Raw genomic sequence first — 22,043 nt, 5'->3', positions numbered from 1 at the left:
GACTCCCTTTCCCAAGATAAACACTCTCCAGTTCTTTGGTTCTCAGGGTTCCCTTCCCCAAGATTTACACTGAACAGTTAACTTGCTTCCTCTGTTCATAAGTTCATAAAAGAATACCTGGTTCGTTTGATCTGTCCTTGGGTTACCTTCACCCAGGGCACACACTTGGTTGCAGCTTTTCAAATATGTAGTGGTTTCTGGTCTAGGCTCAGTTATAAGACCACAAATGTCCACCGATTGTAGGTCACGCAACTAGCAACCACATGCCTTGTCTGTGATTTGACTCTTGATGTTGGTAATGTCCGTGTTAGAAAACATCCTGGTCTAGGCGCAGTTGTCGGACCACACGGGCCACCCATCACAGGTCACGCAACCAGAGGTTTCCCCAAAGCTGTTGTTCAGTTACAATGTTGATTTGTCTTTTTTAAGACCAATCACTCCTCGCCGGCAGGCGAGCACCGGTCCGAGCCAAGGCACAAATGAAAGCACAGCTGACGGTGCTGACCGTGAGCAACCGGCGCAAGGCAGTGACACGCTGCCTCATTGTGCTGCCATACACTCTACCTAACTCGCTTTTGTAACCATCCTACGCCCCTCGTCTGAGCACCCACCAGTAGTTGTATCGCAGATATTCACCTAATCCATCCCATTTCACAGTAAGTGCTAGACCGTGCGCTACTACTTCCAGCACCATAACATACCGGCAAAGGAAAAAGTGCTCAACATACCGATGCATGGCATCTAGCTGAAGCAGAATACTTGCCACTTGACTTAAGCCACCTAACGCATCTACTGCTATTCATCCCTGATGCTCTAATATTTTGCTTGCAGCAATATGCCTGGCAAACATGTGCTGCACTAGACTCCCACTGCCACACATCTGAACTAGCAGCTCGAGATTACACGATTACTCAAGAGGATCGCCACCCTCATCTCCCATCCTCGTGAACTCCTCTGGCCCATACTCTTAAACTCGTACCTAGTTAGTGGTTCAAATGTATCTGTGACATACCACCACTGGCATGCTACTCCCACATGCTGTGTTTGGACCTAGGCACTGCATATTTGTGAAACCCGTATTTGTGACACTACCTAGCATTTCAAGCCCTTTCTCTGAAATTCCTATTTAGGCACTGTAGAAAATGCTAATTTGTATCCAGGTATGTAGAATTGTTAAACCTGCACCTTTGACACTACCTAGCATTTCCTGCCTTTTCTCAGAATTTCGAATCCAGGCACCACTATAAAGGTTTAAACATGCCCCCCTTGACCTATCACTACACAACATTTCTTGCTAGCACCGAATTTAGTCTCTAGGCATTGTTGTTAGTACTATACAGACAAGCCCTCTCACCCTAACCGAGCTACTTTCCCACCACTGCTCCTCCACTCCAATAGATGCTTCATCACACCATTGTCTCCCGCCACATACCGGCAGCACGCTCCCACCTAAGTGACTCCACCACTATCATGCTGCAAAAGACAACATACTCCATTAACAATAAAGAGTCGCACACCCTCTCTCTCTGTGCCACACCGAAACTAACCATTCTCACAGCCATCGCCTTAGCCTTCACAATAATGCCCCTACTTCCACCTGACCCACACCCTGCACACCACAACCATGGTATTGCACTGAACTCACATGCTTTATTACCAGTCCGTAACAGCATTCAGTTTCAGCCCCTCACCCCAGCAGTCAGACTCCACAGACTTAGAAACCAAACACTTCCCATACATCCCCTTTGTTCACCCACGACCACCACCTCAAGAAATTCCAGACTCAGTACCCGCACTATGCCAACATATCAAACCATCATATGCAAAAACGCTACCCGCCCTCATCACCATTCAAACCTGCCGCAGCACTACTTCACACCAAGCCCCACAATACAGGACACCACAATAAACACACAACATTGCTCCTTAATGCTAAAATACATTCAGGCATACAATACCCTCCTCTCAAATGTGCACTACTAAATGTACGCTCACTACCTGCACATGCACTAGAAATAAATGACCTACTATCTACCCATGATCTTGACCTACTAAGCATCACAGAAACATGGCTCAATGATGCTTCTTGCCCAGCTATTGCACTTGCCCTTCCCCTAGGCTACACCATCCTAAGACAAGATAGACCGGATAGGATTGGAGGGGGAGTCGCCCTCATCCGCAAAGACCCATTATCCATCAGGCTATCAGACCCCAGCACATGGGATGGTAATGCGGATATCCTCTAAGTTAAGCTCACGCTCTCCCCTAATAATGTTATCAATATCCACATCTTGTATAGACCTCCTGGACTCCCAGCAGACTTCCAAGACCACCTCTCTCACCGTCTCAGTAATAACATCAAAAAATCCTCTAAGATCCTCCTGTTAGGAGATCTAAAGCTAGGATATAATGACCCTAAAGATAAAGCTGCTGCAACCCTAGCAAAAGAGCTAACAGACTTAGGATACTCACCCCAACCCACTCCAAGGGCCGCATCCTTGACTGGATCGCAACTGTGCCTCCAACATCATCTCAAACACTGCCCATCCTTGGACAGACAACACCTGCATTGAGTTCCTCATACCTACTACACCCAGCCCCAAACCTCTCACTCACGCACCACCTGCAACCACAAGAAGCTCAAAAAAACTTAATGCAGACAACCTCCGACCTCACCTCAATGCACCTTGCTTAGCACCCCCTTTCTCCCAGGATCCCAATTTGCTATCAGACATCTTCAATGACACTCTCACCAATGCCATAAACTTAATAGCACCACTTGAAAGTAAGAAAGAAAAGAAATCCTTTCACTGCAACTCTTGGTTCTCGGATGAACTCCAAACGTTACGCATACAAAAGCGTCAATCTCAGAAAAACTGGCAAGCTGAGCCGAGCGACCTCAATAAGAGCCTCTTCAAACAGATACCTCTACTTTATAAAAAACGATATCATCACAGCTAAATCAAACTATTTTAATGAGAGGATTGCAAAGGCCACCTCGCAAGCTAAAGAAATATTCACAATCTTCAACAAATTAGTCACACCCCCGGCAACCACAGATGAGATGAGATAATCAAAGATAAGGCCTGGTGCGACAGCATCTAGTCGGCTATGCTCAATAAAATAAAGCTCCTCCAAAACAAAATTCACAACCATTGCAAAGCCCTCCCTAAACAAAAGGCCAACCATCCATCGCAAGAAAAGAGTAGTAACCACATGTTAGGGAGAATTCTCATTTATGGCTAATTTCCCTCACCTAGTGAGTCCCCCAGCAGCTTTGCTGGACTTCTGGAGTTTATTTTTTTCCACTTTGTAAGAGTGTGAGCTTTTCCCCCACTCTTACCTATGTTTTGCCATGTGTATTTCTCTGTTTTTATGATTGTGGACTCTGAAGTACACCACTTCAGTAGCCCCCTTCGATTGTGTGTCACACAGCACCTTCAGTGCCGTGGCACAGGGTTGTCTTTGAGACTTCACCTGACTCAATTTCTGAGGCTGACTACAGTCCCCCAGAAAAGGGTAAAGTTACCATTAATTTTACTTAATCTACCACAGATCCAGTACACCCCATCTTCCATGGAGTACTGGAAAGGGTTAATTCGTATCCCTTTTTATCTGTACCTCCTAGAGCATTGTTTCGCTCTTTTAACATTTAGACCTGGCTGGTGGCAGTGGTATCTACCCTAACCTTTCTACCGCGATTATATTAGATACACATGGTATTGTTCTTGGCTATTATAGTAGCCTCGAACATAAACCCGCTTGACCAAATCGTCTTTCTTGTGGCTCCGGTTGGGTTTATTCGCCATTTCTTTTTGTTAAAGTCCTTCTTGTGTTTTACTTTGCGCGGCAAACTAGGTTCACCTTCTTTGTTCACCGTCTTTTGGCGGGCTTCTGCTCAGAAGCCCTCCACCAGGCACCTAGTTGTCTAGGTGGGCTGAATGTGAGGGAGGAGTGTAGTCACCCCCTGCACAGGGTATCCTAGGAAACCCAAGTCACACTTTGCATGATTGGCTGAGGTGGTTGTCCGGGCTGGACAACCCCCCTGCTGGGTGATTGACAGCCCGGCTGTGTGAATGGGGGTTTTGCGCATAAAAGGCAGGTCTCTTCGGCTAGAAGTCAGAGAGTCGCCACTGGAACTACAAGGAACCAAAGAGAAGCGGAGAGAACTACGGCTGCTGCAACTACCCCGTCCCGGTGAAACCCTGCTGCAGTCCTGAGCTATCTACCCTTCAATGACTAAGGGGAGATCCAGTCCGGAGTCTTATTCCCTTGAGCCTGGTGGGGATAACCAGCTCATCTTCCACAGCCAGAGGATCCTCTTCCTTGGTCGAAATCGCTGCACACTGCTGTAGTGGTCCGGAGAGCCATTTGAAGAGCCTCTCCTGTTTTTAAGGAGCGCACCTTTTATTCATTGTCGCTGCTGCCGGGTTCATCCCTGTGTGGTGCAGACCCCCTTCAAACATCCTCCTTCACAACAAAGCTCTAGGAATCGTCGGTCTGCAGGAAACCAACAGGAACAACTGCCAGGGCACCAGCTGCACCATTGGAATAAGGTACTGTGTTCTGCTTGAGAAAACTGGGTGAACCCCTTTTCTTCATATCCAAGGCTTGCCCTTGTCTTTTGCTTCCGAACATTGACAATATCGAAGTACTCTTGGCTACGTTGAATCGTGAACTATCTGACTGTGTGATCTTTGGCAACAGGCCCCCCGGTGTCATTTAACCCTGGCTCTGGCCCTTTGACTTTTGAACTCTTGTCTCTGAGTGTTTCTCGATTCTGTCTGCCTAACCAAAATATTGCCTGTGATTTTTGCCTCCAACTCCCTCTGGGTATCTCAGGTGCTAAGTGTGTTTTTGCCCCGGTAGCATTTCATGTCACGGATACGCATTTATTTAGTAGACCGAACTGTCAAAAAGTGATCGCAATCGTATTCACGGTAACGTGTTTTGTTCGTAACACCGGTTCATTCAAACACAGGGTACTTGCCTTGAGACATACTGTACAAAGTAAATTGGTTAGTTGTAGTATATTTGACGTGTGGTTTGTGTTTAATAGAAGTGTTGTGTTTATAACGAATGGTTTGAAAATAAATGTACTTCTATTTTTCTACCTGAAACCTTGAGTCAGTGTTTGCTTGAGTCACAGTAATTGTGGTCCCTTTGTGTAATCTCTGCTACTGCTCCTGGCTGCTCCGCCACTGCTACCACTCTGACATAGTAGTATGATATGATATGATAGTTTATTTATATAGCACCTATACACAATGTGTTTCAAAGCGTTCAATGTGTTTGCTACAAGCTTGTACCAAAGGTCAAACTTGTATTGCCACCTGTAGTCTTAATTGTGTGTAGTGGTCCCTAAGGACACTGCACAGGATTCTGCCTAACGCCACAAACACCCCCAATTCTCCTTCAGAGATACTACCGAATCCGTGGTCATTGAACGTATCAAAAACCTCAAACCATCTCTATGCAAAGGAGACATATGCCCCCCTAAAATTATCAAGGAATGTGTCAACGAACTAGCCCCCTTGATTACTGCCTTCATTAACGCTTCATTCAAAACTGGATTTGTACCAAATAGTCTAAAAGAAGCGTGGGTGCGTCCCCTCCTCAAAAAACAACTCTTGACCCAGCGCAGCCTATCAACAACCAGCCTATAATAACAGTCCCGTTCCTTCTGAAAATCTTGGATAAGGCAGCCCATAACCAGATCCAATCATACATTGAAGCCTATTCCATACTGGGCAAAAGGCAATCTGGTTTCCGAGTGGGGCATGGAACTGAATCTGCCCTGCTTGACTTAAAAAATCAAATCACACAGATCATGAACAAAGGTAAACCTGCACTGCTCCTCCTTCTCGATCTATCAGCAGCTTTTGACCTGGTAGACCGCAAAACACTATCCATCTCACTCAGGAAGCCCACTTCTCTAAACAAGCAGCTTCATGGATCACATCCTTCCTCGAAAGGTAGAGCCATGAAGGTTTTCTCCAACACAGCTAACGCCGACCCTACTACCATTAGCTGCAGTGTCCCCCAAGGATCATGCACAGCTCCCACCCTCTATAACCTCTTCACTAAACCTCTTTTCGACCTACTTGACGCACTGGGTGTTGAATATACTAATTATGCTGACGACACACAAGTACTCATACCACTATCGGGCCTCCATCACCAAGACGCCTCTGCCCTTCACGACATCTATGTGACTATCCAAGAATGGATGGCGATCAATGGCCTCGGTCTTAACGGGGAAAAAACTGAAATACTTATCCTAGGTTAGAAGAACACAATAACAAAGCTAAGCCCCCAATACGCCAACTTGAACATAGATACCTCCACCATCAAAGTTTTGTCCTCCGTTAAGACCCTAGGTGTCTACATTGATGCTAACTTATCGATGAACAAACATGTCAGCACCATAGCCTCGTCGTCAGCCTACAGCACCAAACTTATCAATGCCATTAAACCATATCTGTCTACTCCCAACTGTCTAACAATAGTCAGAGCAAAGATAGGCGCCAAACTCGACTATTGCAACGCTCTCTTAGCTGGCACCTCCACTAAAAACCTCCACAGACTACAAACCACACAGAACAATGCCCTAAGAGCCGGCATGCGCATCCCCAGAAGAGACCATATATCCCATGCTAGACAAACAGCATGTTGGTTACAGGTCAAAGACCGCATTACCCTCAAAATACTCTCTATCACGCACAGATGCATCAATAACACCGCTCCCACATACCTATCTGAAGCCATATCAAGAACTACCTCCACACGCCCTACCAGAACTCAGTACTCCAACCAGCTACACATACCACGCATTAAGAGAGCCACAGCGGGAGGGCTAGGCTTTTCTTACATTGCACCCAAACTATGGAACTCACTCCCGGCCACCCTCGGAGCTGAAAATTCCATTTCTGTTTTCCGCAACAAACTCAAGACCACTCTCCTTAACTAACACCTCAACCATTTCCTGTTCTCCTTAACATGTAATTGTAATATAACCCACATTTAATATATTATAATGTAATCTTTTTAGATATTCTGCACTTCTGCTCAATTGCTCATGATGTAACAAAAGTCTAATTTATATTGTATGTAACTAAGCTTTTTCCTGTAACAAGTGCCACGATGCTCACGGGCTGTTGTGCGCTATATAAGTACGAATAAAACAAACAAAACAAACAAACAATGTTCAAGACAACTCTTCACTTTCAGATCATTCTTAAAGTGCTTGTCTGATTTTGGGTTACTTGATATACTAGATTGTCCCAGAATGTTTATGCAGTCTTAAGCACTTCATATTCTAATCAAGTAACAGCTTTCTTTTCATTCAGTATTTCACAGTCCTGCCCAGTCACCTCAGCAAGACTCTGAGGATGTCCATCTGCGCCTCACTCCTCAGCACAGAAATTCTTTGGTTCTCTTTTCCTTCTGCGACTGCACCTCCTATGTGCGTCTGGATTCCACCTTTTATACTCTCCTCTATTACTAGCAGGCTGAAGGTGAAATTAGGTATCCACAATTGCCTCACCCTCCTGGTGTTTAGAATAGGAAATCTGCACTACTCCTTGTTGCCTCTTCTTCTTCTCAGTACTTAAGGGAAAACTAAAGGGGAGGATAGGATGAGATTGGCAATAGCCCATCAAGGCTAAGGGAGGCAAGGTTAGATCCTCTTTGCTATACCCAAGGACCCTCCACTCAGATGATCCTCCCTCGCTTGTCCACCCCCAGGGTTGGGATCCAAAAGCAATGGCTCTTCTCTGGCCACCTGAACAGTAGATCCCTCGGGAGTAGATGTGAGAGTTCCTTCAGGTTTCTCACAGTGCTTAAACGCAAAATTGTGCAGAGTGGTTAAGAAGGTGTTATTCCGAAATACTGCTTGTTTTGCTGTTACCGTACAACTCATAATGAGGACCCAAGAGTATGTTTTTGCCATCGATGAACCACCTCTAACTGGACACAGCTTTGTCACAGTTTTGTCATGAATCTGACCACTTGAACTAATAGACAACTTCTCCAAAAGGTTTTACAATTATTTATTAATTGCTATTACATGTGACATGATACCAGTTAAGATCTATGCCTTTTCAACATATTGTCATGCGATGAAGTATTGGGTGCTTGACAAATACCCTCCTTGGTTCCCTCCTCCTCCTCCTCCTCCTCACCTGTACTGGGTTCTTCTGAGGAACTGTCTGTGTCTATGGCTCTCCTTTCTCTCCTCAGTCCTCTCCTGTTGAGTTTGGGACGAGCTCCTCCGGAAGCCACCCTGCCCGGTGGCAGACAGCAAGGCAGAGGAGGCCCTCAGGGAGTCCGCCGCCAAAACCAGGGAAAAGCGTGGCTGAAAAACCCTGGTGTGCTGGAATGTAGTCAGCACTACGGATGTCAAGGCAGGAGGCTTTCCGTTGAAGAAGATGAGAGGACTTCAATTCCCGGAAGACACTGCTGGAGGCGGGCTAGCGTGGGTATCCGGAGCGCTGCTTGGATGGATACAGTAGCCGAGGAATGAGGGAGAGGACTGCAGAATGCTGCGGTGGGAAGGAGCGTACAATGGTAGATGTGCGCACAAAACAAGGAGAGAAAAGCACTAGAGCGGGAGAAGGAACAAGGGCTACTCGAGCGGGAGGAAAAGAGGAGAGGAGGAAGCACCATGAGAGATAAAGGGCTCGGAGCCGAACGGGCAATCACAGCGGACTGACAAGAGGAAGCAAGCGGGAAAAACACAAGCGGAGCAAGAGAGGAGCACTAGCGTACGAACTTGGCGAGGAAAGCAAGGTGCAACGCGTCGACTTCCGCGTGTGACGCCTATTTGTATGCGTCATGACGGTGACGTGCAGTGCGTGGGAGACTAGACCGCTGGTGGAGGAACGGGATCAGCCCTTCCATTGGCTCCATAGCTTCCATGGAGCACGCGTCATGACACATATCCTGCACGCACTGCCTTCCCCATCAGCAAGGTAGTCCTAATATTCAACTCCTCCAGTTACAAAATGTTATTTAATTCTTCAACTTTTAAAAACTGTTTTACTGCCAGTGATTTTTGTTGTCCAAGCCTCACGCTTCGGTTAGAAAGAGAACATTAGTGGATTTGGATATGACACAATTATATTTCAGTCTTGTAAAAAAAAACTGTGTATTTTTATACTTCTTTTTGGTGACAGGTTGTTGTCAAAACGCACACAAATCTGGATGGAGAAAAGAAAGCTTGATATTTGTTTTTTTTGTTCACGACTGGAAGAAAACTCAATTTATAGATTGCCGACACAGAAAATTCCTTCATATGGCACTGCTAAGGTCTCCATAACTTGGGGCCTGGATCAAACAAAATCTCAATTTCTAGATAACTGACACACCAACATTACTTTACACAGCACTACTAAGGTTTCAATCCCACAGAGCTTGAGATCTCAAGAAATCTCAATTTCTCAACAATAACTAACACTGAAAACTCCTTTACATGGCAGTGTTAAGTTCTTCCCACCCCTAGTGCTTGGGATGTCTTTGTATTGGATCAAAACATTACACTGGTGCTTCTAGCACTAGCCCTGGTACCGGGTTTGTGAAGGAGTCCTTTGGAATCATAGCAGTTTAAGCCACTTTGCCCATTTACTGCAGCGCCGGAATCACAGTTCAACATTCCATCTGTGCTTTCGGCTTTGATGCTTAATAAAGATGGCGGAATCCTGCAAGAATACAGGAGAATTTTTAATTAAATCACACTTTAAATCTTTTGTCCCAGAAGTACATTTTCCTGCTAGATTCTCTAAAACAATGGATCATTGAACTGTGTAGAGGGCTAGATCCAGAAACCGAGGCCCAGCAAAACAGAATAAGTAAAGCATGTAAAGCATTGGTTGGTAGGTATACATGTACAATATGGAAAGAACCAGAAGACAGGCCATCTCTGTCCATGCACCAGTCTCTTCCCACCAACACCAGACTTGCCCCCATGCTTCTACATTTCAAGAAGGCCCTGCTCTTTAAGGAATGGCTATCCCTTAAAACCTAGGTCCACACCCCATCCACTCCCAACCTAACCTAACCTGAGACTGAGCGATCTGCCCACTGTGGCGAACCAGAAGGAGGAGTCAGACTGGAGGTTAACTGTTCAAGGTTGTGTTACCTGGCCCAGTTAGCAAAGTAAAGAACCTAGGGGTTATCCTCTCTGCTTCTCTGTCTATGGCTAACCAGGTCACGGCCGTTTCTCAGTCCACCCATCATCAGATCTGGCTCCTTAAGAGGGTCATGCCTATGATCCCCAAAGCCCTTCGTCCTCCCGTGGTGGTTGCGCTAGTGTTCTCACGGCTGGACTATTGTAATTTGCTGTACCTGGCACAACCGATTAGTCTTATCCATCGTCTCCAGCGTATGCAGAACCTTGCAGCCAGGTTAGCCACTGGCTCCCCCTATGGGGCACATATCACGCCAGTACTACGCCAACTTCACTGGTTGCCGGTGAAGCAACGAATTCATTTCAAGTCTCTGTGCATCGTCCACCGGGCTATTCATGCCCAGGGTGCTGAATTTTTACAGTCTAAATTTATTAGATACATACCGGATCCCGACATCTGCTCCGCGACCTCTAACCATCTGACCGTTCCTAGAGCTAATCGGGAAAGGCTTGGCGGCAGAGCGTTCTCTATTGCCGCTCCCAAATTGTGGAACAGCCTCCCCCCGCTACTGAAAGCCAATGCCGACCATCTTAGTTTTAGAAGAGCTCTGAAAACCTACTTGTTTTAATTTCTGGTCGTCCATCGGTTTTCCTCGGCTGAGCAGCCTCCTTTTTCGAGCGCCATGATGCCTTTGGGCAACCGTGCGCTTTATAAATTGCAATAACATAACATAACTAAAAGGAACATGCCTATCTATTATTAAGAGGGATTTTCCTGCCTACAAACTAAACTTGTCAAAACCAAAAAGTTGTCCTCAGTACAAATTCTATTCACTATCTGGCCCTACCACCTCAGGGGAAAAAGACATAAAAATAAGCCAGAGCCGTAGTCTCCCAGCTCTAACTTTGCCCGGCCAATGTTAGTTGGATCTCTCCCAAAGTGTCAGATGTTTTTTCTTCACAGCTCACAAAAGAAAAGTTTTCAGATCTCTTTTCAAGTTCCTCAGCAACAATTGCAAGGCTTTACACAAAACAAATGTCTCAAGTTCTTGAAGGGGTGGGACTATCCCCTTAGTCTGTTTTGTGATGAATCCTGCCGAGTCAGCACTGATTCCCTGGTGATCATGTCCTCCCATATGGCCTGGGGACGGCAGCTGCTACCTGATCCTGACCCTGGGGGTGGTATTATGAGGGTAGATCATGTAGAAGGGGACAACTGTCGGGAGAAGGTGATGTCTCCATTGGGAGAGACGCAGTATTCTTCCCCTCTTATGAAGAAAACCCTATGACACCTAGGATCTTCATGGCATACTGTCATTCTAAGCAGAATACCGTTCAAACCTGATATATACATAACACACATAAATCTCCTGTCTGTGATGTTTTTGTGCTAACCAGAAGTTCTATGGACCCCAACTCCCATAAAGCCTCAAGTACTGAGACGAGGAAAAGGAAGGAGTTAATATGGATCAATAGAAACACTAAGCTGAACATGCAGGCTAGTTGTTGCAATGAGATCCAACTGTACGGGACATTTAAAAGTGGTGTCCGCATTTTCAACACAGAGAGAAGCTGAATGGTAGAAGAAGGAAGCAGAACCACGGGAGAAGGCAGAACCACAGTAACAAACAGTGCTGGTGAGAGCAGGAGTTCTTAGACTGCCGCTTGCAAGCAGTGCTTTTCAGAGTGGCCCAAGGCCACAGAAGATACCGCAGGCACCGTAAGAGGTCCGCTTGGGAGCCGGCAGCAAAAGCCAATCTACCAGCAGCGCGGTCGAGTCCAGAAGCAGCAGGCTTACCCGTAGACACACGTGGAGCCTTCAGAAGAGCTGAGAGAAGGTCTGTGAAGCAGAGAACACCATACCAAGGTGACAGCTTCACCACAGCAACGTGCCATGGGTCAGAGGCACTGCCAGACACCAATGAATGCGCCCAGAGATGTTGGGGACCCTGGGGCATACCGAAAGGCATGTGAGCCATTAATAACATATTTTGAATACCGACCAAGTAGATAACAAAGACAGAATTTGCACAAATACTCATGTTTGAGATATCAATTTGGGAAAGATTGTAGCATGTATTGCCACAAGCCAATGAAGATTAATGAAGGATTTAAAAGATAGAACTTGAACAAGTCTCTATATATGAATTTGGGGAAAGTTGGAACAAATATGACCTTAAGCCAAGAAAGTATAGACAGTAGAGGAATACAACAGTGCTATACTAAAAGACAGTTATGTTATGTTAAATGATTTATAGCGCGCAAACAACGGCCCTAAGGCATGAGGGTGCGTATCAAACAAACACAATGAGTGTTAGGCAGAAACATGTGCAGTTCCCTTAGGGACCACTGCAAAAAGTTTAAGACTACAGGAGTAAGCAGTAAACCCAATTGGTAGCAGTCTGCACCACCCAGATTTACCTGGTAGCTGTGGCTGAGCAATCAGACTTCTCTCAAGAAGAGTTAGGCAGTATATAGAGTATACACAATAGGGCTAAAAATACAGTAGCACAAGCAAACACTGACCAGAGCTTTGGTGTAAAAGTATATAATTATTTATTTAAAAACACACTTGTAAAAATACACTGGCACTAATATGTCAAGCAAGTTCAAACACAGTCACTATAAGTATAGACACCTCCCTAGTTAATTATTTGACAAGTCTAGGTTAAGACACCACTTATTTAGCAAAACAGAGGTGAGCGCGTAACCATAGATGGCACTCCAATAATTTGTTTAAAAATGGAGGAAAAAGGCAGAATAGGAAAATAACACAGTACCAACACTTTTAAGAAACCACAACAAGTCAAGAAAGGCAGTGTCTACTGTATAGCAAAAAGTTCATAGGCCAGGCCCACTCTTGGAGAGAGCAAGGCAGAATGTGCCCAAGATCACACAGTGGAAATGCACTCAAAGTCTTTGCAGAAAAGTCAAAAGAGGTTGGATCAGTTCAGAAAGGTAAAGTTATCAGGTCTGAGGTCAACCCAGGATAGAGAGTCAAGGATTTACGGGACACCTTGGACAATCTGTTGCAAGGGAGACCAGGCGGGACACAGTACCTGATATGGTGAGAAAGCTCCAGCGAGGGCCGTTGTTCCTGGCAGCGGGTGCAAGTCGGGGCTTCGTCCAGGGGAAGAGATGATCTCGATGTGGGGGAAAAATGGAGGTCGTTGCACTACCAGGGAAGAAACCAGCCGCGGAGTTTCCCGGTTAAAAGGTACGACCCTTTTATTCACGGTAGTGGTGAAGCATGGCTATCCGGCCACCGAGGTGCTTGGCACGGGCGATTCGACCATGAGACAATCCAGCAAGGCGAAAAAGGCGAACCGGTTGGTCCCACCAGCTCAAAGGGAAGAAGACTCTCCTGGAAGAAGATCTCCTCTGTCATAGGGAAGTGGCGAGTTCGTACAGCAGAGCTTCACCGTTGGTGTCATCGTTGTAGATGGCTCAGCTTCTCCCCTCTTTGTATTCTTTAGGTCCTGTGGCGACTTCTGAAGTTCCAGTCCCAAAAAGCCCTGCTTTTATGCAGCAAAACTCCCATTCATCAGCCTAGCTGTCACTCAAACATGCTAAGTGGTGAGCCGGGCGGCTCACCACTGGGCCAATCACACAAGAGTGCGACTTGAGTTGCCTAATCCCCCTCCCACACATCCTGTTTACCCCAGACATAGTGGCACCATTTGGAGGGCTTCTGTGGAGAAGCCCGCCAAAAAGTGGAACAAAGGGCTCGACTTGGGTTAGAGTTTCAGAGGCGAACACAAACACCATTTTAAAACCCAGTCCTGGCAAAAAGACCCAACCGGGGAATAAATATTAAATAAATAACCCGACGGTATCTTTAACATTGCACCAAAAAGTGGTGCGTTTAAAATGAATGGGAAAATCCCATAGGAAATATTTCGGTGGAATATTTCGCGTGGTATCCACTGCCACCAGCCAGAAACCCGACAGGGGGGGACTGGACAGTGCCCCCTTGGAAAACAGACTCAGGGGCAATCGAATTACCCCTACCAGTACTTCCACAATATGATGGTTTGTACTGGTTCTGTTCACAGTTTGAGACTAGTAAAGCCAATGGTGACTTCACATGCCCTGGGAGACAGTAGTCAGTCCCAGGGTATGAAGTTTATGTTTGGGGGTCCCTATGACACCCCTGTGTTACTGCACTGAGGGTGCTGTGTAACACACATACCAAAAACACATGAAGCCCTATGGAGTAAAAGACCCCATAGCCCATAAAACACATTACATAGTCAAAGGACATTCTCAGATCATGCCTAAGAGTGGGAGAAAGAGTCTCACTCTTAGAAGGAGAAAAAAATAAACCCCAAATATCTACTGGGGGACTCACTAGGTTTGGGAAATTAACCTTAACAGAGAATTCTCCCTAACAATGAGCAAAAAGCAGGACGGGGCACACCGAAGTGAAAACTCAGTGAAAACATTAAAGGAAACCCTGGTGAAAGAAGCACATCAGGCAGTGAGCATTTGGGGAGAAGATACCTGGCGGGGAAGCATACCAGGGGATCTGCAGACACCAGAAAAGGATATTCCTGGCAGTAGAGTATACCAGGTAATCCTTTTTTAAATATACAAAGGAATAAGACATTGTAGACGGATACCTGGCAGGAAAGTATACCAAGGGATCTGGTGAACGCACTATAGGCTTCCTGGCAGGGGAGCATACAAAGAGGTTCTTTGTAAGATGTTGTTACTCAAGAGACACTTCTGCCTTCCTTGGGAAGTGGTTGCTTTATAGAGACACTTTCACCAGCCTTAAGAATTGGCTGCTTAAAAGAGACACTTTTGCCTGGGAAATCCAGGGGAAGGGAACCACCCTCTGTATGCAAGGAATATTTTTTTGATTTATCTTTTTGTTTCTGAACACTTTATACCAAACCTATATTAGAGGCACTTTCCTTATACCCTTAGTTGTTCACTTCTAGTGTGAGGGTCAGATTCATGTTTCGGGCACAAGGCCAATGCATATCATTTTGACAAGAAGACACAGACTGATCTTTAGTTTTAGTTCCCTAGTCATGGAAACTCTCCTTAGGATAAGGACATATAGGCCTTTATCCAACCCTTCTGATGTTGAAAACGTATACTGTTTAACGTATACTCATACTCTAGATCATCGTGCGAGCTCCTGGGCAGCATGGGTGTGCAGTTTGCAAATTATGTGGACGACACCCAGATTGTGTTGGAGCTGTCTGAATCATACATGAAAGATCTGAAGAGGGTAAACAAAGTCTTTACTGACATACAATCTTGGATGGCAATGAATTCACTTGATCTGAACAGTAAAAAGACTGAGCTGCTCATTAAGTTAAAAAGAAAACTGTACAGTAATATTATGATTTCCGGTAACATCATTCAAGTCTCTGAATCCATAAAAACATTGGGAGTCTATTTTAACTACCCAACTAACCTTCAAAAAGCATGTATCTTACTTAAACTCCTCTTGTTCTTATCGCACCCATCTGTTATGGCAAATCAGTCCATATCTCTCTGAAACTAATAGGTCTTTGATTGCATCAGCTATTATAAATACAAAATAGGATTACTGCATTAGCCTTCTTGTAAGCACTAGCCAAGCCAATATATAAATACTGCAGGTCACTCAAAATGGGGCAGTCCGTGGCTTCCGGTAAACCAAAGACTACAATTTAAGGTAGCTATTTTGTGTATAAATGCCTGGCTAGTGATGCCCCTGTTTACCTCTGCTCTCAAATTAAGAAGATGCCCAAGAGACAAACTCTACGCTCAAATAAAGATGCTTTATTGTTTCAACCACGTGTTGCCTTAGAGAACATTGGATGCTCTAGCTTTGATGCATGGGCCCCTTTCTACTGGAATGCTCTTCCTCTTACGCTTGGAACTATTTCTTCAATAGTACAATTCAAAAAATATTATAAAACATTTTTGTTTGACAAAGGTGTAGATTGAATTCTAGACTTTTGATTGGTGTGCTATCTCTATTTGTTTACCGTTGTTCTGTCTTGTGAGCGCCCTAATGCCTTTGGGTGAGAGGCACAATATAAAAAATCTATAGATGGATTGAAAACACTACCACTTTATGCCCGCCCCTCATTTCTGACCCTCAGAGTTTCTACCAACTTGGACTGATATTATGTCATCTCTTGTGCAGACTGATTGAACCGTCCTTCTTGTCACAGGCTGAAAAATGTCCCTTATCTCTCTGGTGCTCTCCGGAACCCTCTGGTCCTCTGGATTGTTGAAGTTTTGTGGCAGTATTTTGGGTCTCTACTATACTATGTCCAACACTTTGGTTTCTAGGGCTCCTGAAACCCTCCTTGTCTTCATCTCTCTTAGGGTCAGACCGATCTCTAAGTGGTATTCCTCCAGTTGTTGGTATACTTCTCTCCTTGTTTTGTTCAGCGCATGGGTGTAATTTTAGGGGGGACAACAGGGTTTGTCTCCCCCAACTTTCATGGCACACCATTTTGCCCCCATTCATTTGGCTGGGGCACCTTTTCTTCAGATGTCATGTCCCCCCCCCCAAAATTTTCAGCAAAGTTACTCCACTGGTTCAGCGCGCCTCCCCCCACCCTGGGCAACCCTGGTACCATATCTGCCTTCGGGTGTGCTCCAGCAGGGTGCTGTCTCAGTGTGGACTTTGCTGCTTGTTCCTCTCTTTGGTGTCTCCATCGCGTGCGTGTCCGTATTCTTGTTCTACCCGTCTAAACAGTTTCTGTGATCCTCACACTGAGAGCAGAGGCCTTGTTCCTCCATTGCTCCCCCCTGGTCTCGGTGTTTGTTCTTGAGCCCCAGGCCCACCACAGCTGCAGCATGGTCACGCCACCAGGTAAGACTGTCCTTCCCCTGTCTCTGCAATATCGCCCTTCTCAGTTCCGGCCTTCCAGCGTGTCTCTCTCTCCACTTCTTGTTGCTCCCTGCTGCCGCTGGCTTTGCGGTGTAGCGTGGCTCCGCCCATCCATGACGTTCTCACGTCAGAGTCTCACCTCACCATAGGATTCTTTCTTCTTCCTCCATTCAAGTTCCATCGTCTCTTTATTCTCGCCGCTGTACTTCAAAGGGGCTTGTTGTATTTCATCAGCTGCTGGATTAAATGTGATTTCAGCATTACCTTGAGCCAAACATATGGATGCAATGTCAACATGGTACCAAATGCTAAAAAAAAAGCATTATCAGTCTTTTCCACTTCCATATATGAGGAGAAAGTATTCTTTATAGGAATGGGTATTCTTGTTCCCAGTGGTGTCCCGCTTTCCCAGACTCAGTGGGAGGGTCTTGCTTAGCAGACTATCCTCCATAGCCTCACAGGCAGGGGATCCCCCTACAGGAGAAGGGACACATTTCCCATATTCGTCACACTGCAATGTTTCCTCCAATGCTTGTTTGTATTGAGCCCTTGCCACCTACTTCCCTTGACTTGTACTACCCTATGCCTTGTAAAGCGCTCTGTTGCTTCCCAAAGCTATGTCCACGCTCAATAAATACCATTATAATAATACAGAAAGAATAATTACCTCACACCCATGGTTGTGTAGATTTTGTATTCGAACAAGTGGCAGGGAAGGAGGCTTTTAAGCTCTGGGAGAAGAGTCATTGCTTCTGTTCTGGGCACTTGACTTATACGTTGAAATGCTTGTACATTGCTCGTACCTTTAGTGTAAGGCGGTCATTTGCATTATGCACTACTGTGTTGAAGGCCATCTTGTCGAGGTAGAATGATGCAGGGCATTGCGCTGTTTAAGGAACACTGAATTAATAATGGAAGCAGTTTCGGTTTATTACTAATTACCTGTTGGTCCTTTTCCAAAAAATGGAAAATGGCCTCCAATATTTTCAGGTGATTCGTAATATGCTTGTTTCCTGGTGGTGTGTAATTATGTAGGAGCGATTATGATTGTCTGTGTGTACAAAGAGAGTCCTAACCCATTCTGTTTGGTTCTTTTTCTACAGTGACTGCTGAGGTGGGTTCCTGGGGCAGTGGCCCTGACTGGCTGAGCGATGCCATATGGAAGCAGTCCCAGTACATAAGCACTCATATGGAGGTGTTCTCACTTCTAACAAAATCCTTTACTTCACATACTGATCAATGGGAAGGCTTTATGAGTAGTGGGAATGTATATCATTTTCTCTGCACACCTTACAAAGCAGTGTCACCACCGTTGTCTTCGGTGCTTCATGGTAAGAAAAGATACAATGTGTGCTGAATGTTTATCAACTACTGTGCTGTGGTGAGTAGAGGAGATTTAGCAATTGCTTTGCTAGCTAAATCAATATATAAATGACCACCATGTCTCCCTCTTTGGTGATATTTTGAGCTCCACGAAGATGAGCCTCTGCTAAGCAGCTGAGTCGTAAGCTCCCTCCTGAGTGTTCATTATAAAATGATGGGAAATACAAATTGGCTACTTATCACGGATGTGCAGGTCGGCTGCTTTTTAGATATTAATGCATTTGAATTAAAATGGTAAAACAATACCATCCTCCAGGATTGCTAATTTGAACACCAATTGAATTGTAAAAGATCTCTCGCTCTCTCTTTCTCTCTCTCTCTTACATAATCTCACTCTCTCCCTTACTCTTTTGTATTGTCAGTGTTTCCTGGTTCTGAAAGGTACCCCAATTTACAGGGGTCCCCTTTAAGTTTATGGGTACCCCTCATCACGCTCACACCAGATTAAAGTTCACCCCTCTAGGGAATTAAGGCCAAGAGTCTTATCTTGCAAGGATAACAAATGTAATCTGTACAGGAATAAGAATGGAGCAAAGAACTCTGCTCTTGAACGGTATTCTGTCCTTCAACTGTTCCTAGCTCATGCAGACTGGTGCCAAGCAGGAGCCTTATATACTGTTTAACTTGGTTACTGGATACTAGCATGGCTCATCCAAAACTCTCCTCTTTCCCTTACAAGGGATGCTGCAGTCTTCCTTCCTGCATGGCCGGTTTTCCGTTTAGGACAAACCACTTAACATACTGCTACCTATGCAAGAATACACTATAGCTTCTGTTTATCATCATTTTGCTACTCATGAACATTTATATATAAGCACACCTTCCCACCATACCCTCCACACTTCACTCAATATACTCATATTTTATCTGGTCCAGTAATTCCCCTTAAAACCTTATTTTCCCATAATGTTGCATGTCGTGCATTAAGCATGTACACTCCCCTATTCTTAGTATTCATGGGCTTTTGATGCACAGGAAACAGCTGCTTAGTTACTTCATGCTTTTGAGCTAACCGAGCACCACAGCAATGCCTGTAGTCTATTTTGGGCACAGGCTGCATTCTTCCCGGGAAGGGAGGGGGAGTATTATTGACTCATACCGTGCTAAGAACTGCATACATTTTAACATTTACAAATGCATTCAGCTAATGGTTATTTGCACCTTATATTTAAATAACTGCCTTTTTTAGTGCCCCTCCTCTCTCCTGGACTCTTGTAGTGCTTACAAATAGTTAAAAGAAAACGTTCCTAATTCTAAAGCTCTTGAGAAGCTTGGAAATAAAGGAAGGCGCTAGCTCCTTCCCAGCAGTTCCATATGATAATGTCCCTGCACAAATGTCGCCTGGCAAAAAAGTCCCCAAAAAATGGCAGTTTTTTGCAGGGACATTATTACATTAAACAAGGGGACACCTTTGCTCCCCTTGACCCCATATATATGTTATAATGTTGCCACAACCTTTCCCCCGGCTACATTGTATATGGCAACAATATATATGGAGATAATATTACTGGATACCTTTTCTTGTACACTTCCTATCTTCCTGTCTCTCTGCTGTATTCACCCTCTCACTGTCATGCTTTTTAACTTGCACAAGAAGAACCAGCTGGCCTCAGAGTTGTGTTGGACCTTTCCCTCCCTCATCAAAAGTTCAAGATGGTTATCTCACTGCTTATTGCGGAGACACTATGCAAGGGAGACTGGATGAGTTCCCTGGATCTGAATGATGCGTACCTACACGTCCCTATTTGGCACACGCTACACGAATTGGGGTTTTCCATCAATCTCAAGAAGTTTCAACTGGATCCTACGTAGAATCTCACATTCTAAGGCATCATCTGGAATACAAGCTCAGAGAGAGTTTTTCCCTCGGAGGACAAGATTGCAGCCATCAAGAGGGCCACGGGGCATTTTGTAAGCAGACCTGTCACCTTGGCATGGTGGTACCAACACCTTCTGGGGATCATGCGGGCATGCCTACTGGCTGTGCCTTACACCAGGCTCAAAATTAGACCATTTCAGCTGCACTTCGCAGCCTCATGGAACCAGGAGAGGGGTTCCCAGGCAGAATTTATCAGCATCCTTCCCCATCTCCACCAGGACCTAGTCTGCTGGAGCACAGACTACAACTTGCGGATAGGGGATAGGCATGCCCTTCAGGCAACCAACAACGCAGTTTACCCTCACCACGGGCTCTTCCCTGGAGGGCTGGGGAGCCACTCTGGGCAGCCACAGTATGCACAGAGTTTAGTCTCTTCAGTAATAGGAGGCCCATATCAATTGGCTAGAGCTGAAGGCGATCTGGCTTGCCCTCATATCCTTCCTGACGAGTATCCTCATTCAAACGGACAACTCCACTAGTATGTATTACATCAACAAGCAGGGTGGCACCAGGCCTCCCCCCAATGCACCTTGGCAGTCAGCATGCGGGAGTGGGCTCTGGAGAACAACATGCACTTGAAGGCCATCCACCTACCAGGGGAGTCCAACCGGGAGGTGGACAAGCTCAGTAGACTGGGTGCATACAATTACAAATGGCAGTTGAACAAACAGGTCCTTCAGGGGATCTTCAAGAGATGGGGTCATCCGCAGGTAACTGTCTTCACCACCTGGACCAACTGGAGGTGCCCCCAGTTCGCGTCCTGGCAGGGACAAGGCTGGGGCTTTCTGGGCGATGCGATACAGATACAATGGGTCAACATGTACACCTATGCCTTCCCTCCCACTCCCATGATTCACATGGTACTCTGCAAGATCAGGGAGGCCTGCCACCTCCGTGTCATACTGATAGCTCAGTGGTGGCCTACAAGGCCAAGGTTCTCAGAACTCCCCTCTTCTCACTCAGCAGGGAGGCTCATCACCCACCCCGCCACCCAGAGGTTAGCCCTTGCAGCGTGGTTCCTGAACAGGTCACGTTAAAGCATCTGCGTCTGTCACAGGCTAACTGAGACATCATACAGGGCGCTAGGAGTGATGCTACTAGGAGCCAGTACAAGCGCAAGTGGGCTGGGTTTTGTCACTGGGCAGAATCCAAGGAAGTCAATCCTTTGACTTGCACCTTGGATGACGTGCTGTCCTTCTCAGCACACCTTCCACACTCGGGCGTGCAGGTAGACACATGCTGCACCTTTCTGGCAGCCATCGAAGCCTACAGGAACTCAGAGGAGGAGGTCTTTTCCTCCTCCAACCCGATAGTTAAAAGACACTTGGTGGGACTCACCAGGCTCTACCCACCTATCAAGAAACCAAACCCTGTGTGGGACCTCAATGTAGTTTTGGGTGCCTTGGTGCATAAACCATTTGAGTCAATGGCGTCCGCAGACATCAAGCTGGTCACCATCAAGGCAGCCCTCTTGATGGGTCTTACATCTGCACGCAGGGTCAGTACAATCCTGGCACTGGTGGCTTCAGAGCCCTATACTACCTTTCATAAGGGTCCTTAGAACTCATCCTGCATTCCTACCTAAGTTAGTCTCCTCGTTTCACCTCAATGAAGAGATAGTGCTACCTACTTTCTTAACTGACCCCAAGGGCGAGGCACAGAGGGTATTGCACTGTCTGGATGTCACGGGTGCTCTGAAATTCTACCTGGACAGAACCAAGAGCTTCTGCAAATCGGAGGCTCTATTTGTCACCTTTGGTGAGTCAAGGACAGGCTTTCAAGCTTCCAAGGCTTCCATAGCAAGATGG

General features: G+C 45.8%; 1 protein-coding gene across 1 annotated transcript in view; it reads left to right on the top strand.

The window, feature by feature from the left end:
• The window catches only part of DNAH14 (dynein axonemal heavy chain 14), a 2,000,441-nt gene that overhangs the window by 1,605,920 nt on the left and 372,478 nt on the right, over positions 1 to 22,043 (top strand). Inside the window, exon 73 of the mRNA XM_069608705.1 lies at positions 18,077 to 18,304. Coding sequence (XP_069464806.1) covers positions 18,077 to 18,304 — 228 coding nt within the window. The remainder of the gene's footprint in view (positions 1 to 18,076; positions 18,305 to 22,043) is intronic.

The sequence above is a fragment of the Ambystoma mexicanum genome, chromosome 4q (genome assembly GCF_040938575.1).
Source record: "Ambystoma mexicanum isolate Mex_15411 chromosome 4q, UKY_AmexF1_1, whole genome shotgun sequence".
NCBI classification, from domain to species: domain Eukaryota; kingdom Metazoa; phylum Chordata; class Amphibia; order Caudata; family Ambystomatidae; genus Ambystoma; species Ambystoma mexicanum.
The sequence above is the reverse complement of the archived record's forward strand: the minus strand, read 5'-3'. Positions and strand labels throughout refer to the sequence as shown.